This window comes from Talpa occidentalis, unplaced genomic scaffold (assembly GCF_014898055.3).
Source record: "Talpa occidentalis isolate TD23 unplaced genomic scaffold, MPIMG_talOcc4v2.1 talOcc4.5, whole genome shotgun sequence".
Taxonomy (NCBI): Eukaryota; Metazoa; Chordata; class Mammalia; order Eulipotyphla; family Talpidae; genus Talpa; species Talpa occidentalis.
Genome location: NW_023604861.1, coordinates 459,763 through 481,447, shown reverse-complemented (window position 1 = coordinate 481,447; position 21,685 = coordinate 459,763). Strand labels below are relative to the sequence as shown.

Below are 21,685 nucleotides of genomic sequence, written 5' to 3'. Positions count from 1 at the left end.
CGGCCCTGACTGGGGCGTCCACCCCGCTGCAGGCTGGGCTCCGGGCGGCTCCCGCGCGTGGGGAGAGGCCGCCCCCGCCAGGAATCACCCAGGGCCCAGCCAAGGGGCCGCCTCTGGGAGGGGGTGCAGGCTCCTCCCCCGCGTCAGCAGCACCCGTGGGCTCCCCGGAAGCAGAGGCGGGGTGGGCACGTGCCCAGGACCAGGGCCCGCCCAGATGCCCCGGAGACGCCCGAGCCGCGGCGCCTAGGGCTGCAGCCAGGGAGCGCGGACACACGCGGGACGGGACACCCCTTCCAGGCCACGCCGGCGACACGTCCAGAGCAGGTCAGTCACCGCCGGGACTGGGGTGTCTGGGTGCTGCGCCGCAGCCGCGCGGGCCTGGGGGGCGCGGGCCTGGGGTAGGGGGCGGGTGTGGGTGCGGACGGGCCTGGGGGGCGCGGGCCTGGGGTAGGGGGCGGGTGTGGGTGCGGACGGGCCTGGGGTAGGGGGCGGGTGTGGGTGCGGACGGGCCTGGGGGGCGCGGGCCTGGGGTAGGGGGCGGGGGTGGGTGCGGACGGGCCTGGGGGGTGCGGGCCTGGGCCGACGGGCGGGAGCGGACGGGCCGCGTTCTGGGTGTCGGCCGCTCCAGGCCTGTTTGCCTTTGCGGCCCGCGGCGTCGCATCACGTTGCGTGGTGAGCTGAGCTCAACACGAACTCATCTCCCAGTACTGGTGACGTGTGGGCTCCCGGCGGGCACGGTGCCGGTTGGTGCTGCACGTCGCCATGGGCTTTAGCCAATTTTTTTTTTTTTTTTTCAAAAAAGAAAAAAAGTGCCTCCTGGAGCCCTGAGGCCGCCGCCGGCAGGACCCCGCGGGCGTCTGTGCCAGGTGCGGCCCCTCCCGCTCCCAGGCCAAGGGGCTTCCTGCTCCCACCCCACCGCACCCCAGGGCGGGGCGCGGAGAGCCACCAGGGACAGCGGGCGCGGCCAGGCAGGACGTCCTCGCGGGGCCACGGCCTGCCCCGTGGCCAGCTTTATGGGCTTCTGCAGGAAATGCCCCGCGAGGCCCCGGCTTCCGTGCAGACTCACCTCTGCGGGCCGCCTGGCCCAAGGGTCGCAGGTGGACGGCAGGGCCGAGGGGGGCCGTCCCCCGGCGACGCGGGTCAGCAGACGCCCAGGGAGCAGCCGCACGTGGGAAAGATAATCGCTTTAATGTGTCCCTCGGGGCCAGGTCAGCGCGGCGCCCGCTGGCACGCACAGCCCCTGCGCTCCGCCCACGTGTACAAACATTTACAATGAAAAAATAGGCAAGGGAAAAGGACATCTTCACCACCCAAGTCCGCTTCTTGGCGACGCCTGCTGGAACCTGAAGCACAATGCCTGGCTGGCTGCGGCCGCCCGGGGCCAGCGGCGACGGGACTGGGGTCCGCGTGCAGCGGAGGGAGGATGGAGCGCCCTGGCCGAGGCAGAGTTCTCAGAGCCCCCAGGGCAGGGTCCTAAGCCCGAGCCGATAACGGCATCTAGACGCTCCCTCGCGCAGAGCAAACCGCCCCGAGGGCGTGTTAGGGACACGGCCACGAGGCGACCACCGCGCTGTCCAGCGCCCTGACTTTCTCCGAAGGAAGTGGACTCTGGAGAGAGCCGAGTGTCCGCCTCACCGGGGTCGGGGCCGAGTCCCGCGTCTTCGGAGGCGAGCCCGAGCCCAAGTCCATCCGCGGCCCAGGCGCCCAGGCGGGCGGCCTCAGGGGCGGGAGCCGCGCCGGCCCCGGGCGCCCAGGGACATGCGCAGCCGCGGCTCGCGGGCCCGGTAGTGCTCGTTGAAGTCCAGCCGGAAGCTGAGGAAGCGCAGGCTCTCGTCGGGGCTGGTGGTGAGCAGCACCAGGAACTGCTGCACGATGCCCTGCGTGCACGAGAGGACCGGGCTGGGCTGCGCCCTGGGGTGCCCCGGGTTCCCCCTGAAACCACCTGTCCGCGGACCCCTCCCCCACAGCGGGCGCACGGCCCAGCTCCAGGGCCGGGGCGGGGGCCGGGGGCGGGCGGCACCTGGTAGAAGTGCGTCAGGATGCGCAGCTGCGAGCACATCTTGGGTATGGACTCCCGGAACTCGCGGGCCCGGCCCTTCTCCTCCTCCTCTTCCGCGGCGGTCACTCCCCACTGGCCCTGGGGGCCAGAAGCAGCCATGAACGCAGGGTCTGTGGAAACGTGCCCTGGGGCCTGTTCTGGCGGCAGCGGCATCGCAGGCCGGGCGGCAGGGGCGGGGCGCACGACCAAAGCGCCGAGGCCGATGAGGTGCGGCCACACAGGGCCCTGCGCCGGCCAGAGGGCCCCTCCCGGGCTGCCCCCGCCCCGCGCCCCCGGCCGGCAGAGCACCCCCTAGGCGCGCCCCTCCTGCTAGCCTTCCCCAGCCCACCCCGCGGCCACCCGCACGGAGCCGGCACAGGCCTGGAGCCCGCCGGGGCCGGTCCTGGCTTTGGCAAGCGCGACCTCCAGCCTCGCGAAGCGTCTCCTGTCTTCCCACATCCTCACCCAGCCCTGGGGCGACGGCCCCGTCGCCAGCAGCGGCCACACTCCCTGTGACCCGAGGCCCTCCCAGGACTGCATGCTGGCGGGCGGGCGCCGCCACAACTGCTGTCCCTGTGGGTCAGCGCGGGGCCGCCTCCCCGTGGGCCGAGCAAGCTGTGGGAGCATCCCCCGCTGTGCCGCCTCCTGCCCTCCCCACAGGCGAACTGCAGCCACGGGGAACCCCACAACCTGCCCCTCGATGCTGCCCCCTCTGCACAAGCCACAGGCGGCAGGGGCACGGTGGGCGGGCAGAGGCCTGAGGGTGACACCCCACCACCCTACATGGGTCTCCCAGCTGTCCTGCCTGACAGGCCTCCCCAGGACCGACTCCAAGTTCTGTGCCCTCCCCTGCAGCAGGGGAGGGGCCCAGCCCACCTGCCCGACCTGGCCCTCGTAAAGACTGTTCTGGGCTCCCCCTCCACAGCCATGGCCTTTGTGAGAGACACCCCTACCTAACAACACCCCTCTGCTGGGCCCGCAGCTCGGCTAGGATCAGGGCGGGGTGTGCAAAGCAGACCCCAGGGAGCTAACGGGCACCAAGCTAACCCCCAGCGGGCACCAAGGTCGCCATGTGACGTGTGACCAGGCCAAGAGAAAGCCCCTCGTCCCAGGCTCGACTTGAGAACCTCGTCACAAAGGGGCAGCTGGGGTGACCAGGCGGGGCGCCTGGAGCAGCTCCCCGGCCCCACAACACACGGCCCCGCCGCTCAATGCCCCACCTCGGCCTCACGCTGCCTTTTCCTCTCCTCAAACTGGAGGCGCCTCTGCAGCTCCCCCAGCGCGGCCCTGTAGATGGCGTCCTGCGTGTTCTGCAGCTCGATGATCTGGTCAAACACGGCTCGGAGCTGGTTCAGGAGGGCCTGGGGGAAGACCACGTTCCGTCACCAGCGCCCAGGGGCGCTCTGTGCGCCCCACAGGGGCGTGCAGCCTGGGTGGGAGACACAGGCTCCTGAGCTGCCCGGCCGACACGCCTGCGGCCCCAGCACTTCCCGCAGCGGCGCACAGGGCCCCCCGCCTTCCAACCCGCTGCGTCGTGAGGGAGCTGTCATCAGTGACCTCTGAGGACGCCACGGCGACTACTTCGGGGTGCCCACACACGACCCTGGGCCTGACGGCACAAGGTCCGTGGAAACCCCTGCCCCAGAAACAGCAGCCCCGAGCTGGGCCAGCGAGCGCTTCCCACGGCAGAGGAAAGAGCCGAAGCCAGGAGCGAGAGCGAGGAAGCCGGTGGGGGAGGCAGGCCGAGAGGGGGCCCGTGTGCCGGGAGCTCACGGCCGAGAAACCGCCCGTGGGCCGGCAGGAAGACCAGCCGCCTCTCCCGCGAGGCCCAGCTCTCCACTCTGAGGCCAGAGGGGAGACGCCGTGGGGGACAGCGGCCAAGGGCTCTGGGGTCAAGGGCAGGCCAGAGCATCCCACGCAGGGAGGCGCGGGGAGCAGTCGGCAAGTCGCCCAGAAGCGCGCGTTGGATGAAGGGGAGCTGCGGGGACAGCCGCCCGTCCTGCCGGCGGAGCACCGTGACCGCAAGTGGAGCCAGTGCCGTCAGCAGTCAGAGAGCCCGGGGCCCTTCACCACGGGGCCACCCCGGGCTCTGCCCACAGGGCCACCAGGGTGTGGAAGTGCCGCGGGCCTGAGTGAGCAGGTGGAGAAGCCGGCCCCGGGTCTGGAAGAAGCTCTGCTCTGGGCGAGACGCGACCCACGGCCCCGCTGCCAGAGGCGTCGCTCCTGAACGCAGAGGCCGCCGCTGCCCGGTGAGCTTAGGAAGCTGCGAGCACCACCCGCTGCTGCCCGGTGAGCACCGTCCACGCAGGCGCCAGGCCCCGCAGCGCTGAGCCCGCGGCGGCACAGACGAGACCGCAGCTGAGCCATAAAGGCTCCTAACTGAGGCGTGTACCTGGCCCAGGAGCCCAGGCCCGTGCCGCCCGGAACGCAGGTGGGCAGGCGAGTCCACACGCCCTACCCAGGTGGACGCCCAAAGGGGCATGCAGAGGCGAGGAAGGACAGCCTTACAAGATGTCCCAGAACAAGGTCAGTGAGGTGTTTCCAAGGTGGGCGGCATGTTTGCTGGAAAAAGCTCTGCAAGGTCCAGAGGCCGCTCGCCCACACAGCGCATGCACAGGGCAGTGCCCTCAGCTGCTTTTCAATCCATAAACAGTTTGAGCCGGGGAAAAAGGTAATTCCAATAGTGTGAGGAAAAATAAATTGCGTTGATATTTAGGGCCCACAGATTTGCGTGACGCGGGTGAACAAAGCAGGATGGGCCCCACACGGGGCGCCCAGGGGCAGCTGGCGCCGGAGGTGAGCCACGTCCTACCCACCAGCCCCGCCCGCACCTGCAGGCAGCGACAGCAGCAGACACACCCTGGGAGGAGAAACAAAACCCCCTTTCTAGAGAAGCAGCTGGGTCTACGAGGCCGTCTGGACAATGCTGAAGGGAAAAGTGGATGAGATCGTCGACGTGCAGACAGCCGTGCGGAGCGCGCAGCGCCCCCAGGACAGGCACGCGGGCCTCGCCAAGAAGCTGCCATCAACAGCGGCCGTCCCAGCCAGGGCTGGCGCCCGGGTTAGGACAAGTGGACAGAGCTCGGCCCTGAAGCAGATCCCGCGGCAGCTAGGCCAGAGCTGCGACCTGGGCCCGCAAGAAGCCACGGCTGCAATGGAAGCACCCCGCAGACCGGCTGCCCGCACCCGGGAAACTGCAAACCCCAGCAGGCCTGCCACGCTGAGGGCCATGCAGGGCTGTCTGGGCAGCAGCCTCACAGGGTGGCAGCCAGCCCTCTCTACCTAGCCGGGCCGGCCAGCAGGGCCCCTGCCCACTCGCAAGGCCCTTTGTGGGCTCGCCCAGGGACAGGGCCCCTCCGTGTGGCGGGACTGTGCCGGCCCCACACACCCCACCAGGCGCGCGGCCCTGCTCGCCCAGAGGGCCTGACTGCAGGACAGAGGCCACGCAGACCCCGCCGCAGCCTCCGGGCCTGTCTTACGCGAGAGTCGGCGTCCAGCAGGCAGCGGGAGATGATGGTGTCCAGGAACACCTCGTGCGCAGCGATGATGTGGTCCAGGTCCTGCGCCTGCTGCACCTTGTTCCAGAGCTCGTCCCAGGAGCACTCGAGCACCTGGGGACAGTGCAGGGATGTGGGTGAGCGCCGCGGCATGCACGCAGCCACGCACCCAGCCACGCGCCAGACTGACCTCGAAGGTGATGTAGTACTGCATCTGGTGGATGAAGTGGACCATCTCAGAGGCCAGGACGTGGCAATGGTGCAGCACCCCAGAGCACTCTGCAAGGGCCATGCTGTCTCAGCCACGGGGGACGTGCGGGGGTGCGCCCGCCCGCCCGCCCGCCCACCGGCCCCGAGCCTGGAGATCACAGGCTGCAACTCCCAACCCTCAGCCAGCAAGCGGCTCCACAGTTCCCTCCCGGGCCCTCGGGCTAGCCGGAGACCTCAGGGGTGTCACTTCACACTCGGGAACCCACTGGCAGGCACAAAAGACATCACTGTCAGCTGACGGCACCGCCCGGCCATGCTCCGCCCCCGGCATGGGCCTCCTGACCAGCCCTGCCGTCCACTGGCCCTGCCGCTCGGTCCCAGGGCATGGACCCCTGGGCACAGCCGTGTCCCCCAGACAGTGGCCTTGACCCCAGCCCCTTGTCATCCGCCACCGGGTCGCAAGCCTGGGCAGCATGAACGCTGGCCGTGGGGGCGGCTCTCCCTTGCACTGACCCGCATGGGCCCCTGCCCGCCCCTTCAGCCTCACTGCGCGAGGAGCGCTCAGCGACAGCGCTAAGACACTTCTGTCGAGTATTCTTAGAGGGACAGCCCGGGAACACCTTCCTCCCGAGAGGTCCTCCTGCGGCCGCGGCGCCTGGCCAAGGGGCCGCACACAGCGCGGAGCGAGCCCCTCTGATGTCAGGCGGCGTCTCCTGCCCACGTCAGGTGGGCTCCAGGTGCGCTGGGAGACGGGCACACCGAGGCTGGGCCTGAGCGTGCCAGGAGGCACCTAAGCACCCCTGAGCTCTTGGGCACCCCGCTCAGGGCCCCAGCAAAGCCAACCTGCAGAGGCCACTGAGTCCGTGCCCCGACCCCGGCCAGAGCGAGCCGAGCCTGGGGTGGCAGGGCTGTGTCATCTGGGTAGCGGTCAGAGCACAGACCAGAGAACATGCACACTGGCCAGGCCAGCAGGCCCATCTCCAAGTGTCACCCTGGACAGACACCCCCACGGCCGCGCGCGCCAGTCAAACCCAAGACGTGATCACGCTGTTGGGGACACGGGCAACACCGCCCGGCCAGGAGGGGCAAGGCGCGCGCGCACAGCCTGTGTCACGACTTGGTGGCTCCATCTTGGGGACGACAGGACAGAGGGTCAGTGACCCGAGGGGAGCCACACTCCGCGGGAGAGGACCGGCTGCGGGAAGACCCCGGGGCCCACCTGGCATGCCCCTCAGCAGCTTGGCGTTGCACATGTGGCCCTTCCGGATGTCGGTCAGGATGTACTCCATGCGCTTGGCCCTCCAGAGGAAGTTGAAGACGCGCAGGTAGTGGCTCATGCACTCTCGCGTGAACACCTGCGGGCAGGGGGCCGGGCTGAGTGTGCGGGACCCAGACACCCCTCCCCCCACCGCCGTCTCTGCTCGACCAACGAGTCGAAGAGCGCGACAGCCCAGCAGCCGCCCAGCGTGGACGCCTGTGTCTGAGGACAGCGGCTCATCGAGGGTCTGCTGGCTCTCTGCTGCCTCTGGGCGCCCTTGTTGGGGTCACAATGCAGATGACGGGTTGGGAGGGTGGGGAGGGACTCCCAGCCCACCAGGTGCTGGGGACCCTCTGCCCTGCTGCCCGCGCCACCACCACTGCCAGGCCAGCGGCGGAGCGGGCGCCATGGTGCACACACGGAAGGCCTCGCTCTGCAGACCGGCTCCCAGCGTCGGCCAGGCCCTCTGCCAGCGCCGGCTCACGTGAGGCTTCGGGGACGCTCACTGCCAGGCGCCGCCCCCGCAGGGCCCGAAATCCAGACGCCGCCTTGTGTCCTGAGCAGCCAGGGCGTCTGTGAACCCAGCCAAGGGGTCAGTCTACCCAGACATGACCCCTGCGGACCCTGCTTGGCACCACATGGGACCCGCAGGGAGGCGGGATGTCCGCGGGAGTCGCTCCCGGCGCTGACCCCCAGGAACTCTGAGGGGAAGCCTTGGTGGCAACCCCCACGCTTCTGAACAAAGTGTTTTCCTGAGTAACCAAGGAAACGCTGCCCTTCACCGGGACACGCAGGAAGGAGAGAAGCATGGCAGAGGGCATCTTGGCTGCGGGCTCGTGAGCCTGACGGACCAGCCAAGCCACGGCGGCCGTGGCTGTGACCCCAGGGCGCGCCCGGCAAGAGCTCGGGGCGCCAGGACCAGCGTGAAACTCGGCTTCCCTGAAACACGTTCTAGCTCTTCTCAGTCGTCCTCAAGCAACCGCCACAGCCTGCGGAGGGCGGCAGACGCACCTCCACTTGCTGCGTGCTGCCAGGGCTATGGGACAACAGGCGGGTTTTTCAGAACCCCGAGGGAGCGGACGAGTCACCCCATGTGGTGGGGCTCTGCCCCCGGCCACTCGGCAGCCACTGCCGGGCTCCAGGGGACGGCAAGAGGCGGTGTCCACGCTTACCGTGGCGATGGGCCCGTCCACATGGTAGTCCAGGCTGAAGACGTCCCACCCCGTGTCGCCCGGAGAGACCTGGAGCAAGGACAGCGCTGGGAACAAGCCTTGCGTGTGGCCCCGCCAGCCCGGCCCCCCCGCCTCCCGCGCCCAGACCGGCCGCACCTCCAGCAGCCGCACGTCCAGCCGGCGGAGGATCTCGGGGCTGTCAAACTGGGCGTTGGTGGCCCTGACGGCCGTCTCCAGGATCCCGGTCAGGCTGTGCTGGTACAGGGTCGTGGCCGGGCGCACGAGTTCTGGCCTTCACGGGGTGGTCAGAGAGAAAACGAAAAGTCACTTGATCTCCTCAAGAGCTTCCTAGGCGCTTCTTTTTAGGACTCTTTTCTAAAGAGCTGAGATCTCAAAAATTAAAGACGCAGGGAGCTGAGGCGGCAGCAGCCGAGCTTCACAGCGCCGCGTGAGCAGAAGCCGTTTCACCAGGCACCCAGGGAAGGAGCTACTTGGGGATCTCAAACTCATCCCATCCGGCGTACCCCGGGACGGGCCGGGAACGCCAGCTGTGCCCACGGCCGACCACGCCTCCGGCAGGAGTGGCCACTTGGCCGGCCTCAGCCCCCCAGCCGCCTCCCTGAGGGGCCCCCAGGCCTCTGTCCCTTCCAGCGAGGGCGCCCTGGGGGAGGGCCGGGCCAGGGCAGGCAGCCGCCTGCACCCCCAGGGCCCACGTGAGCCCGCCCAGGCACCCCCAGGCACAGCCTGGCTGGGGGCAGCTGCCGGGCTGGGGTGCCAACAGCGGCTGGCGGAGATGCTCACGGGCCACAAGCGCAGGCAGGGCCCCTGCGCCGGCCGCAGCGCTGGGTCACAGGGCGCGACAGGCCCTGGCACACGGTGCCCACGTCGCTGTGGGTGAGGGGGACACGCAGCTGGGCGGGGACAGGCCGCCAGCAAGTCGGTGAACGCACCCAGGGGCTCCGCTGGCCGGAGGGGCTCTCACGTGAACAATGCAAGAACCAAAGGAACAGACGCTTCCCTCCCCAGCCCACGCCGCACTCAGGCTGGCCGCGACGGGAGCCCGGCGCTGGGACCCCAGGATCCCCCCAGGGCCGGCCTCAGGCAGAGCTGCCCCGGCCCCCGCCGCGCCTACTTGAGCAGGTCCATCAGGTGCCGGATGAAGTCTCCCTGGCCGAGCAGCAGGTAGCGCCGCATGGCCTGCATGTGGTCCAGCAGGCTGTACTTCCTGTTCAGGACGTCCAGCAGGCGCTTGCTCGTCTCGAAGTAGGCCGCGTCGATCTTCCCCTGGAAGGCGTTCTCCAGGTCCGAGACCAGGTCCGCGGCTGCGGAGGGACAGGCATGTCCACCTTGGCACCGGCTCCCGGCCAGAGGAGCGGCCCGCGCGGCCTCCCAGCGCCCACCCGGCGAGCTTGCCCACGCTGACGGCCGGTCGGGGCCTTCCAGCCTGCTCATGCCCGAGCCTCCCCGCACGGCAGTCCCTGGAGAGCGCCCGCTGCCCCAGCGTACCGCCAGCCCCCCAAGGCCGTGAGGGGCGCCCATGTCCACTCCCCAGCACAGGGTTCCCGCCTCTGCGGCCCGGCCCACCACCCGGCCCTGCAGCGCAGCGCTCAGAGTGTTCCGGAACTCTCCTCTAGCCAGTCCTCCGGGACAAGGAGCGGCTGGCCAGGGGCCCACAAGTAGGAGCCCGCACCCCTGCTCTCCAGGGCGCACCCGAGACCACCAGGCTCAGCGCGGTGGTCAGCACGGGGACCAGGCAGCCCGGCCAGCAGCGGGCCCACGGGTGGAGGGGCAGCCCGGAGGGAAGACAGGCCGGGGGCTCAAGACAGCAGGGGAAGATCCGCCCGAGACCCAGTGACCCCACTTTTGGGTGTGAGGCCCAAGGACCTCAGCGAGCTTCCTGCCCCCATGTGAGTGGAGGCCCCTGGTGGATGCAAGGTGCTGGGAAAAGCCAGATTGAAAAGAAGAATTCGTGATGCTTGTGGCCACATGAGGGCCTGGAGGTGGCGCTGAGACACGCCAGGAAGAGGCGGCCGCTGTGTGGGACGGTGGACATGGGGCTGCAGAGCTGAGGAGGCGGCCAGCAGGCCAGGGGTTCCGGGCCGGGGCCCAGCAGGGAGCCGCGGTGCCCGGACAGGCCGCCCTCAGAGCAGAGCCCGCACAGCCCAGGGCCAGGGATCTGGCCTCTTCACATGAGCCCGTGGGGACCATCACGGCAAAGCCACGTCAGCTCCCCTGTGGCTCCCACAGAGACATGAATGAACCCAGATGGCTGCAAACAGCCGCTTCTGGGTCGGAAGCCACGAGCCAGCCCCAGCCCGGCGTGCGCGGGAAGAGGCAGCGGGCAGCCAACAGGGCACACAGGCTCTCGGGCCCGAGCAACGCTGCCCACCGCCCCCCACCCGACTTCAGAGCGGCCTGGGCCTCCCAGAGTGCGTCTCCCACTAGCAGCTTCTGCATCTTCTGGCCCTGGAGCATGGTCGCTTTGTCATTAAAAACCTAAGTCACCACAAAGGGTCAGACGGCCACGCCGACCCCAGCACCTGCTGCCGCTGCCTGTCAGGAGGGGTCCCGGCAGTGACATGTACACTCAGGCGCCGGCTGGTCCCGTCACACCGCTTGGAGCCGCGCACGTGGCACCCGCGCCTGCCCCGCCGCCCCCCACCACCGCCCTGTCCCACCGCGCACCGTCCTGGGGCGACTCTGCAGGCTTCGTCACAGCGATGGTCCTGGTGGTGGGCGTCTGGTCGTGACAGACCTGATGCAAGAAATTTATCGACTTTCCTATCAAAAGGACCTGAAAGAGGAAAAGACCCTGGAGTTACTCAGGGACCCACGTCACGTCTCCTGAAGCGGCCGTGTGGAGAGTCCACCTCGAGAACTTTCTGCGGAGAGTCCCGTCGTAGTCAGGACCCGTTAGTTACGGAACAAGAAGACCAAACGCTGAACTGCACCTATTCGCCAGCCACGAGCGGCGCCGACTGGGACCCAGAGGACGTCGGACGCGGCGAGTGAGCGAGGCACTGGAGGGGGCCAGGGCAGCGGGCGGATGGGGGCGGGGGGCGCACCTTCCGGGACTGCTCCGCGGTGATGAAGGAGGGCACCATGGACTTGCGCAGCGTGTACTTGTCGTGCCAGAGCCGGTCTGTCTTGACGGTCGGGTCAGATGCCACAAAAAACTGGAAGCAGAGAGCAGTGGAAGGTGGCAGAGGAGCCTGCGGCGCAACCCCAGGCAGCGGCAGCGGGGCATCACCCCAGACCCGCGAGCCCCCCCAGCACGCTGTCAGCGCCGTTTCAAAGCATCCCGGCCCGACCTCTCTACACTGAACATCTATTTCTCGGAGCTCAAAGACCGAAGACCGACCAAAGCGCGTCTTTCCTGGAGATCTGAGTCTTCAAGAGCATCAGTCCAGCCCACTGTGTCCCCAGGCCCTGGAGTGAGGGCGCCCCCCCCCCCAACCAGGGAGCCGGGGGCTCTGAAGCGGCTGCCCCCTTCCCGCTACGTCCCTGCAGTGCCGGCCCGAGGCCGGGGCACAGGTGCTGGGGACGCTCCGTCCCTAAGGGAGAGACGCCATAGCCACCCGGCCCCGGAGGAGGCCTCCCGGAGAGGCCCCTGTGCTACGATGAGCACGCCACTGTGAGGGAATTAAAAAGCACCCCAAAATCAGGGGCCTCCCCGGTTAGTCTAAGGCTGTCACTGCTGCGGCCTGAGTGCGATCTCCCGCCAGGGAGCTACCCACAGGGCGCAGCAGACCTCTCCTGCCTCCCCGCTGCTCCCCTCAGCAGTGTGTCTCAGTGGATCCGCCCGTTCTGCTCCCCGCTCTGTCTCTGGGGAATCCTCTCACCCCCTGTACCTCGGCCCACACCAGTTCTGCACACACAAAAAAACTTTAAAACAAATACATAAACAAAAAGCATCCTCAGTTACTCAAAGACCTAAGGGGAGCGTCTAGAGACTCGGGATCCGGCGGGAGGCGGCAGCGAGAGCAGCACTCGGGTGAGACAAAGGCCTCAGACGTCACGGGACAGGCAACCCAGGGGGCCTGGAAATTCAAACTCTGACCTACTGTTTCCGGAACCAGCCACACCGAGGGCCGCCGTGAGCCGGGGAGGCCGCCAGTCGGGTCCCCCACGAAAGAGCGACACACCAAGCGGTTACGAGGACGGGAGGAGAACGCGAGCTCGCACCCAAAATCCGCCCTCGCCCCAGCGGCAGAGCCACCCGGAGGCCCGCAGGACAGAGGCCTGGACGTGGCCCGGTCTTGCCCCACAGAGATTCACTCCGTGGGCGGGCAGGCGGACGGGGGGACCAGAGTGGGGAGGGCGGCCAGAGGTGCCCGCACCCCCAGGCCGCGCCGGCTACCCCTTCCCCCACCACTCCCTCCGGGAGCCTCCCCGAGCGCAGGCGGCCCGAGGCCCCTCAGCACCGGAGCTTCACTCAGGGCTCCACGGACACACCCGGCAGGAGCAGGCGCCACCTCGTGCGCACGGGATTGGGGGGCCGGGCTCCTCGCGGCAGGCATGGGGTGTCGCCGGGAGGGCCTGTGAAGCTCGGCGGCCACGAGGGCACCAAGGGGCCACACTGGGAGACTGGAGGAAAACAGGAACCCACAGATGGGCCACCCCCAAGCCCCAGAACCTGCACTCTCACACGCCCCAGCTCAGAGAGCCCTCCTGCACCCCACAGGCAAGCCCCGGGCCGAAGGGTCCAGAGCAGCTGCCCCCTCCGGCCACCTCACACTGGTTCCAGCCCCGGGTGGCACCGCTGCCTGCCGGGAGCCTGCCAGGAGGGGCTGAGCCCGCACTTCCCAGGGCCGGCAGGGGCGCCGCGGGGAGGGAGAGGGAGGGAGGCCCACTGCCAGGCCCACCTCGTGGTGCGTGTCCTCCAGCTCCCCGTCGTAGATCCAGCGGTACAGGAAGCTGAGCACGGGGTGCGACACCAGGCTGAGGATGTGCCGCACCAGCGCACGCGTGCAGGGGTCCCCCGTCTTCGTGTAGGCGTGCACCGCCGAGGCCAGCTCCCCGCCCTTCCTTCCTGGGGAGACACAACACGCGCCCGTGGCCTCGCGGCAGACCAGCTCGTGACCAGGGCAGGGCAAACTCGGGGACGGGCCCCGGAACAGGGACCCAGGGATGCCTCCCGTCGGGTCCCCTCTCCCCTCGCCTGGATGAGGAGCTGAGCCTCCAGGGGCTAGCACCGGGTGGGCGGGCAGCCGGCCGCTTCCCCGTGCACTCACACCCACCAGGCTGCCCCCGACCCACACGGATGGCCACCAGGGGCACCTCAGCAACGCTCCCTAGCCGCTCTGGAGCAGGCAGGCCCGGAGGCCCGCGTGGAGAGCCGCGCGACCTTGGCAGTGGTCCACGAGGGCCGCGAGGGTCTTCAGCCGGATCTTGGGGTCGTACGTCCAGACCAGCAGGCGCCGGAGCGTCAGGCTGCTCTCCAGCCCCAGGCTCACACCCTGGTCGTCCTCCAGCTGCAGCTGGGGGCCAGGAAGACGCCGGGTGTGAGCGCCGCTGGGGTGCGCGTCAGCCTCGTCTCAGCCCCGGCAGCGGGGACCCAGCGGACCACCGGTCACCCCATGCCTGAAAGGGGACGTGCCCATCTGCTACACGGCAGCGGGTGACTCTGGGGCCTGGACACACATCGCGCTCGTTCATATGGCACGTTTTTTGGATGAAAAGCGACCTGCCGGCAGGCCCCAGCCGAACGGGAACTGCCCGAGGCGCCCGCCGGCCAGACAGCGGGGGCTGCATTCTCGTGAGAAAGGGGCGGGCTGAGAATCGCCATCCCCTCCTGCCACTGGGGTCTGTTTCACTGGAGACGGGACCCTGAAAGTGAGCCCTGAGCGGGTTTTAGGACACCCTGAAACTGCAGGTAACCAGACCTCACGAAGGGCGCTAGCGGTGATTTTCCTCTCCAACTAACGAGCGGTGCTAAAGCCCGTCCGCCTGGACGCAGCGGGGGCGCAAGACGCCGCGGCACTGACCTGGGAGTGCAGGACGGACAGCAGCCGGTAGTACTCCCGCAGCTCCTGGTGCAGCGCCGCGCAGAAGCTCTGTGGGGGCAGGCGATGAGGGGCGGGGCACACGTGGTCTCCACGCCGCGCGCCGCACACATGTGGGGTCTCCACGCCGCACACACGCGCACGGCCCCAACAGCGACGGCAGTCCTGGGCGCTGTGGCATCTGGCCGGGCCTGCCAGGGCCCCCCTCTTTGGAGTGGACCTCCGCCGGCCAGCCAGCGCTTCCTCAGGCCTCCCCATCTGGAAAGGACCCCGCAGGCTCCCGGGCGGCACCCACCTGGCCCACAAGCCCAAAGGAGCGGTCGGGGCCCCGCTGGTCCGTATAGCGCCGGATCTTGTTGTGCAGCCAGCCCAGCTCGGACAGCCGCACGGCCGTGTCCCGCAGCGACTTGCTCAGGCTGGCCTGGGGGGAGAGGCTGGTGGAGCCGCAAGGCCAGCACGGAGCCACGCACCCACCGCCCCGGGCCTGGGCTCTGTGGCCATTGGCCGTCCAGACATGGACCTGAGGGCAGCCACGCGGCTCCACCACAGGGGAAGCGCCGGCGAGACCCAGGGCCACGCAGCAGGGGAGGGCGCCACTGGCCCAGGGGGATGCGTGTGCAGCAGGGACAGGACATGGGACCGGAGGGAATGCGAGCAGGCAGAGGTGCCGCGTGCGGGCCGAGCCAGCCACCCGCAGAGCTCCGACCCGGGCAGTCAAGCGGGAGCTGCATCAGGGAGGCGGGCGGGAAGGCGCCAACACCACGGCCCAGGGGCCAGACCCGTGGAGGTGGCACGGGCGGGTCTGACCACGCGGACACCCTCACCAGAGAGCAGCCCCACCGCCGGCAGCGTGACGCAGGTGCAGGCCGTACCGTGCCCTCCACCCTGTAGCAGTCCTCGGTGCTGCTCATCCTGACGTGCTTGCCGTCTATGCCCTGGAAGACGTAGAGGATGTCCCTGACCAGGGCGGCCTCGGTGATCTCCGCAGCGCCTGCAAGGTGACCGTGAACAGTGACCGCCACGCACCTCGCCCCCAGACGCAGCGCGGGGACCGTGGAGCTGGGCCCGGAGCAACTTCAAAACTGAAAACACACAACCCAGGACGGAGCAGGAGGGCGAGAGAACGTCTGCGCGCGCCCCCCCTAGAGACCGGCAGCGCGTTCTGGGGCAGGAGCAGCAGTCGCCTCACGTGCTCGGGAGAAGCGGCCCCGACAGCGACAGAAGACACCACACGGGGAGGCGCTCACGGGACAGAGACGTCCCATGACTTCCACGAGCCTCGTTAAAAAGCTAAGTCCAAGGTCCACGCGACCAGCACAGCGGGGTGCAGGAAGGCCCCGCGGAGGGAGGAGGGAGGTCTGTGCCCAGGCAGGGGGCGCCCTGAGGTTCTGTGCAGGCCCTGCCCACACCGGCGCAGGGAGGTGCGGGCGCTGTTGGGGCACTCACCCCCCGTGCCCCCCTCTCTCTGGGGCCTCGTCAGGCTGCGAGCCGCGGTGCTGGGGAGGCCTCTGGAGGCCGTGGTCTGCGCCGAGGGCTGTTGCGCCGTCAGGGTCCAGGCCAGACGCGGGCCCAGCTGCTGCCGGAGCCCTTCGCCCAGCCCCGGGGCGGGGTGAGTCTGTCTGAAGGAAGAAGGAAGCCCTTGTGGTGCAGTGAGCAGGCGCCCCCCGCCCCGGCCTGGCCAGCTTGCCCCGGCACGCACGGCCACCCGACTCCTTCAGCGGACAGCGCCGGTGCACCACCCACCCCGCGGAGGTCCCCACGCGAGCCGACACCCGCGGCCTCCTCCTGGGATGTGAGCCCCGACTTAGGCCCTGAAGCGAGGCAGCGACCCGGGGCTCAGCCCCACAGGCCGGCGCCGGCCCTCTGAGGCGTCCCGGGCAGCGCAGGCGACTGGTTGGCTGGGCTGGACACATCTGCCCTCTTTCTTCGGTCTCTCTCGCACCAAGTGTTCACTGTTTTGTTTTAGTCACGAGCAAGGACTAAGCCAAAGCCCCCAGCCCTGCCGATAAAGGCAGGACCCCGGCCTGTGCTCGCTGCAGGTCTCACACACGGCCCCCTGACCTGCCGGGGCAGGCTCAGACTCCACGACAGGGTGGACAGCGGTTAACTTTAGGTAGGCTGGGCATATGGAGGATGCTGCAGGACACACCTGCTGTCCTTCTAGGACTTTCCGTACCATGGACACACCTTCTGTGCAGAACACGTTAAGCCACAAGGATTTATAACCACGGTGTGCTGCTGTGGGACGACCACCTGCTCATGAATCCTGGGCCACTGTTCTAGAAAAATCCCCCTTTAACACTTGCCACAAGGCAATGTCCAGGCAAGAACTAGACACAGGCCTGGGCATCAGAGAAACAAATACCAACTCTCTGGCACTGCCTGACAGTGTGGCACCTGCCTTGACCTCGAAGTGGCAGATGCCGCGCACTGAGCCCCAGACCAGGGAGCAGCACCCCTCACCAGTGCCTGTCGGGGCCTGACCAGAGCCCTCAGGGCTGGGGCCCAGTGCCCCGAGTGGCTAAGGTGCATGCACAGATGGTGAACCACCTGGAGGTGAGCGCGGCCCTTGACGGCCCGTGTGGACACCCTACCCGGGAGGCCCCCAAGGGAGTTTCCACCCACAGGACGTGCTGGTGCGCACAGATGTGAGCTGGTACATGGCAGGGCGGGCAGCACAGGGCGGGGCACAGGCGTACGTGCTGATGCTGCTGATGCCGCTGCTGCCCAGGCTGCCTGCACTCTGTGCCGACTGTGTGCCGCGGTCCTGGTAGCTCAGCGGGAGTGTCTGCGGCCTGGCACAGAAGTAGGGCGTCGAGTGGGCGTCTCGGGGTAGAGCTTGGGCGAAGAGGGCCGCATAGCTGGAGACCTGGCGGAGGGAGGCGATGCGTGAGGACCAGTGCCCAGAACACCAACATACGGGCTCTGCCTATGTTCGGAGCTGCCCCCAACAGCTCCTGCCCTGCCGCTGGCGCAACCCTCGACTCAGAGTCCCTCCATGGAGCCGCGCAGGGCTGGGCCTTCTGGACGCCGGCGCTGCCCGGGCGGAGGGACGCACGCCCGCTCACCCCTGCTCTCCAGCCCCCTAAGCGCCGCTGGCCAACCCAGAACACGACGCAGCCCAGGTGGAGACGAGGGCCAGCAGCGGCGGGCGCTCACCTTGTGCGGCTGCTTGCGGGGGTCCTCGCTGAGGCTGAGCAGCAGGTAGAGGATGGACCACTTGTTTTTCAAGACTCCCTGCTCAGAGAGAAGCGTTGACTGGTTCTGCGCCGCTCTCAGGAAGCCCCCCGCCCTCTCCCCCGAACAACCCTGTCCCAACAGCGGTCAGTGTCCTCTGGTCCCCGAACGGCTGCTCTCAGCGTCCAGCACCACCAGAAACATGCGAAATTGAGTTTTTTATGACTCAGCACACAGCACAAAGTGGGCAGGGCTGACCGGCGGGCGGGCCGAGCCACCAGCTGCCCGGGGCGGACGGCGGCGCCAGAGCCCCAGCCCGTGCCCCACCTGCCCGCCTCGGCCTCACGCATCTCCGCGGCTTGCGCCCGGCCAGCCAGAGCCGGCCGAGCGGAAAATCCCCGAGAACACAGAGAGCGGCGCCGCCCCTCGGAGCCGCCCCACGGCGCAGCGACCCGCCCGCCACCCGGGCCCACCTGCGAGTGCAGCTTCCTGTGGAGCTCCGAGAACAGAGCAGCATCCGTCTCCCGCCTCTGTCGGGTAACTGAAAGGAGCGAGAAGATGAGCGCGCCGGCCCCCAAGACCTGACCACCCCCGCGCCGCCCTCTGAGGAGCGACGGCTCTGAAGGACGCCGCTGGAGCGGGAGAGTCTGCTCATGCGCTTACGCCCCGACGCCTGCGAGGCGGCCTGCGAGAGGCCAGGCCAGGGGCAGAGAGCGGCCGGCGCGCGCGCCACGGGAGTGGGCAGGGCGGCTCTCCCGAGCAGTCACCAACAGCCGGAGCAAACGGCCACCACCTTGCAGCCGCCGGGGCCCCTGCAGGAAAGGGCGGTGTCTGCGCAGCCCGCGTCCAGAGGACAGTCACAGACACGCAGACCCGTCGCCGTGGCTCGTGTGACGGAGCACCGCTCCCCAGCCCCGTCTGCCGCGGGCAGAGCTTCCCCCGCTGGTGGAGCCAGTCAATTACCGCCTCAGAATAAGAGGCAAATAGCTCACGGCTCACCTTCCTGCAGAAATTCACTTATTACTGAGTGTCTCCAGCAGCGTGGGCGAGGCTGGCCGGCGAGCCAAGCCACCCCCAGGAGACCACCGGGGCGGGCCTGGGGGACCCTGCGACCATGGGGGAGGGCGCGCGTCCGCCGTGTTCCGATCCCACAGGCCCAGCCCACATAGCCCGGGTGTGACCCAGTGTGGTGAGCCCGGGGCTGGGCGGCCTCGGAGCTGACCCGCAGCAGGCACTCGCAGCAGGCCTCAGCGGCTCACGCACAGACAGGCAACACCGTGTTCAAAACGCAGTGCAACAAAGCACGCGCCACAGACCTAATGCAGTGACGTTCATCGTCACTTACCAGCTTTGAAAACTCACGAAAGCCAGGTCGGAAGGCCCCTTGGCCTGGGCTGGGGGCGGGGGGGGGGGGGTGAGCAAGCACAGGAAGGGGAGCAGGAACTTCCACACACAAAGGCATCCCCGGTTACAATGTGTCCCACTCTTAGTGTAGAAAAACTAAGAAACCAAAAGGTATTGAACGTTTTGCTACTTGTTTCACTGCAGGGAGTGCCAGGCCTCCCCCTGCAAAGCTCTCCCCTCTGCCCTGCTGGTGCGGAGGCGCCTCGGGGCACCCTCGAGGAATGCGCTCACCGGGCGCCCTCTCCCCTGCGCATCGGCAGAGAGCAGGCTCCTGGCCCCAGGTGCGGGCGCCGGCGCCCGTCCTCAGGACACAAGGGACCCCCTACCTGCCAAGCTCCCATCAGACAGCAGCGAGCCGCCCAGCTTGTTCCAGAACCTACAGCTCAGACATGCTTGGCAATGACACGCAGACACTGAACGTGCAGGAAAATACATACGTTCTTTCTTGATCTTCTCGGCCACTAAGAACTCATCTCTTTCAACAGTCGGGGCGAAGTTGCTGCCAATGACCCGCACGGCGTACTGGAACTGCTGGGCGACGTCGGCTGCAAGGACAGAAGGTGCAGGTCACGACTTGACCCGTCGTGGCGCTGCCTGCGCGGGAGGGGCACAGCCCGCCACCCGCCCCCAGGCTCAGCTGGGAGGGCAGAAAAGCTGCTAAGAACCGAAATGAACAATGAAGCAGCGTGTGGACTGCAGCCCCACAGGGTACACGGGGACACGGGCACAGAAAGCCGCGAGCCCCTGGGCGCCAGCGGACAGACCAGACAGTCACAGAACAAGGGGATGTGCCACCCGGACGGCCACTTGCCCCCAAGACCTGCGACACGGGGCCAGCCAGCAACAGGCCGACCCAGTGGCTGCCCCGCGCAGCACCGCGGAGAGGAGCAGGATTGCTTTCCCAGACGGACCCTGCAGCGCAGAGGAGCGAGGCAGAAGTGCCCAGAGAGAAGCCATGTGTGTGAGACGATGCCGGGACACAGGGGGGTAGAAACTGAGTGGAGAACCTGAAACCCAGCACTGCTGGCAGCGGGTACGGGGGCCTCCCTCCTCTGATGCCTCTGGAGAGTGGATCAGAAGGCCAGGCTGGCTGGAAGTCAGGAAGGGATTCCTGGGCTCTCGCCCCCACCCCACAAGCCTACCGCTGTGAGCCCACCCCAGGCAAATAAAGGGGTACTGGCAGACCTGACTTGGGTCAGCATCCCCTCACCAGGGTCTCTGCTGCCCCCTCTGCCAGGTAACCCCTGCGAGTGCAGCTCCCTCCTGCACCAGCAAAAGGCAATGACAAAAACAAGCCCCTGCAGTGTGTGGGCCCTGGGCGATACAGCCCCTCAGGGCACCGCTCCAGGCCTGAACCCCAGACACCTGAGCTGAGACCGGAGAACAGCTCTTCAAGCACAGAAGATGCGGCCTCTGCAAGTGCTTACAGAACACCCATCAAGCCAGACTGCGCGGGGCCACAGAACAAGCCTCGCAGGGTACAGCGTAAAATGCCAGGTATGCTCTCTAGCAAGGACAGAGCAGAGCCGGACTGCGATGTCGGGGAAACCCTCTGTGCCTCACAGTCAACAGTGCACGGGCCAGGGGAGCCTTTGAGACCTGCAAATGCCCCCAGCCGAAAGAAAACAAAGCCATGACATGTGAAGATGTGTGGGATTCTTAAGGCTCGCGGCGGCGGGAGCCTGCTGGGAGGCGGCGCAGACCCTTGTGTCCAGCTCCCTGGGGGAGTCCAGTCAGCAGGCTCTAAAATGCAGCCCAGCCACGGCCCTCCAACAAGAGTCCTGGCGAGGGGATGAGACTGCAACTCTTCCATGAACTCACTTAATCCACGGCTACAATCAGAGTATTCCATTTCTGACCGACCGTACTGGGATCTGACCGGCCAGTGTGAGGGGCCTGCAGTGATCATGGGCCTGGAGGGGGCGCTCAGGACAAGAGCAAACAGATGATGCCCTAACTGTCCACTCACGCAAGGCCAGCCGCGGCCTCAGTACCGCCCTGTCATTTTGTTTAAAGTCTCTGCAAAGGCCGCACCATTTCTTTTCCACGCCTGCTGCTTAAGAAACATGTAACCCGGGGCGCCAATTTCCCGGGGTTGTCTCACGGGCGCAGCCCCATGCGCCTCCCTCCCGCGAGGCAGACATCGGGAGATGACAAACGCGTCGTCCCTGACCGAGCACGGCTGGGCAGGCCTGGGCTCTGGCGGCGGCGCCCGCTGCGCGGACTCTCCCCGCGCTGCTGCGGGCCGGGCGGACAGCGCGAGTCCCCGGCGCCCAGGCCTCCCGGGGCGGGGGCACGCGGGGGTCGCGCCCGGCCGCGACCCCCGCCCGGCCGCGACCCCCGCCCGGCCCCGACCCCCGCCCGGCCCCGCCGCCGGCCCGGGTCCCGCTACCTTCGCTCTTGCCCAGGATCCGGCAGCACAGGTTCTGCAGCAGAACGTTCGGCGACTTCTGATCCGGGGCTGCCATGCTCGCCGGAGTGCCCGGGGGCCCGCGGAGGGCCGCCCCGCGCCCGCCGGCGTCCCCGATCGCTAAGGCCCCGCGGGCGCCGCCGACGACGAGGGCGCCATTTTAACGGAACCCGCCGAAACCGCGGCCCTTCCCACCATGCCTCGCTTCTTCCGGCGTGTGCGCCGCCCACGGCTTCCCCGCTCCGCGCGCTCCGCCCCGCCTGCCGCCGGCTGGGCTCAAAGGTTCCGGCCGCGGCGCCCGCTCGGCTCGCGGCGCTCGTGCTCCTGGTGCCCCGCCCCGAGCGGCCCCGAGCGGCCCCGAGCGAGGCCCAGCGATCCCGAGTGGCCGCGGGCGGCTCCGAACGCCCCCGAGCGGCGCCGAGCGCGCGGCCCTGGCAGCTGCCCGCGGGCGCGAGCGCGGGGCCGGCGGGGGACGGAGGGGGGGCGGGGGACGGGGGGGGTGCGGGGGACGGGG

General features: G+C 68.5%; 1 protein-coding gene across 1 annotated transcript; it reads right to left on the bottom strand.

The window, feature by feature from the left end:
- Nucleotides 1-1,711: 1,711 nt before the first annotated feature.
- On the bottom strand, nucleotides 1,712-21,291 carry TUBGCP3 (tubulin gamma complex associated protein 3). The gene is made up of 22 exons (XM_037528678.2): nucleotides 21,154-21,291; nucleotides 19,199-19,306; nucleotides 17,831-17,898; nucleotides 17,340-17,417; nucleotides 16,880-17,049; nucleotides 15,627-15,799; nucleotides 15,053-15,171; nucleotides 14,476-14,601; nucleotides 14,163-14,231; nucleotides 13,523-13,655; nucleotides 13,041-13,207; nucleotides 11,241-11,351; nucleotides 10,861-10,969; nucleotides 9,308-9,497; nucleotides 8,332-8,467; nucleotides 8,176-8,244; nucleotides 6,965-7,100; nucleotides 5,726-5,814; nucleotides 5,518-5,649; nucleotides 3,259-3,399; nucleotides 2,021-2,137; nucleotides 1,712-1,877 (listed from the first exon to the last, which is right to left on the bottom strand). The coding sequence occupies exons 1-22, from the start codon at nucleotides 21,227-21,229 to the stop codon at nucleotides 1,719-1,721; spliced, it is 2,676 nt and encodes an 891-aa protein (XP_037384575.1). The 5' UTR covers nucleotides 21,230-21,291; the 3' UTR covers nucleotides 1,712-1,718.
- Nucleotides 21,292-21,685: the final 394 nt, after the last annotated feature.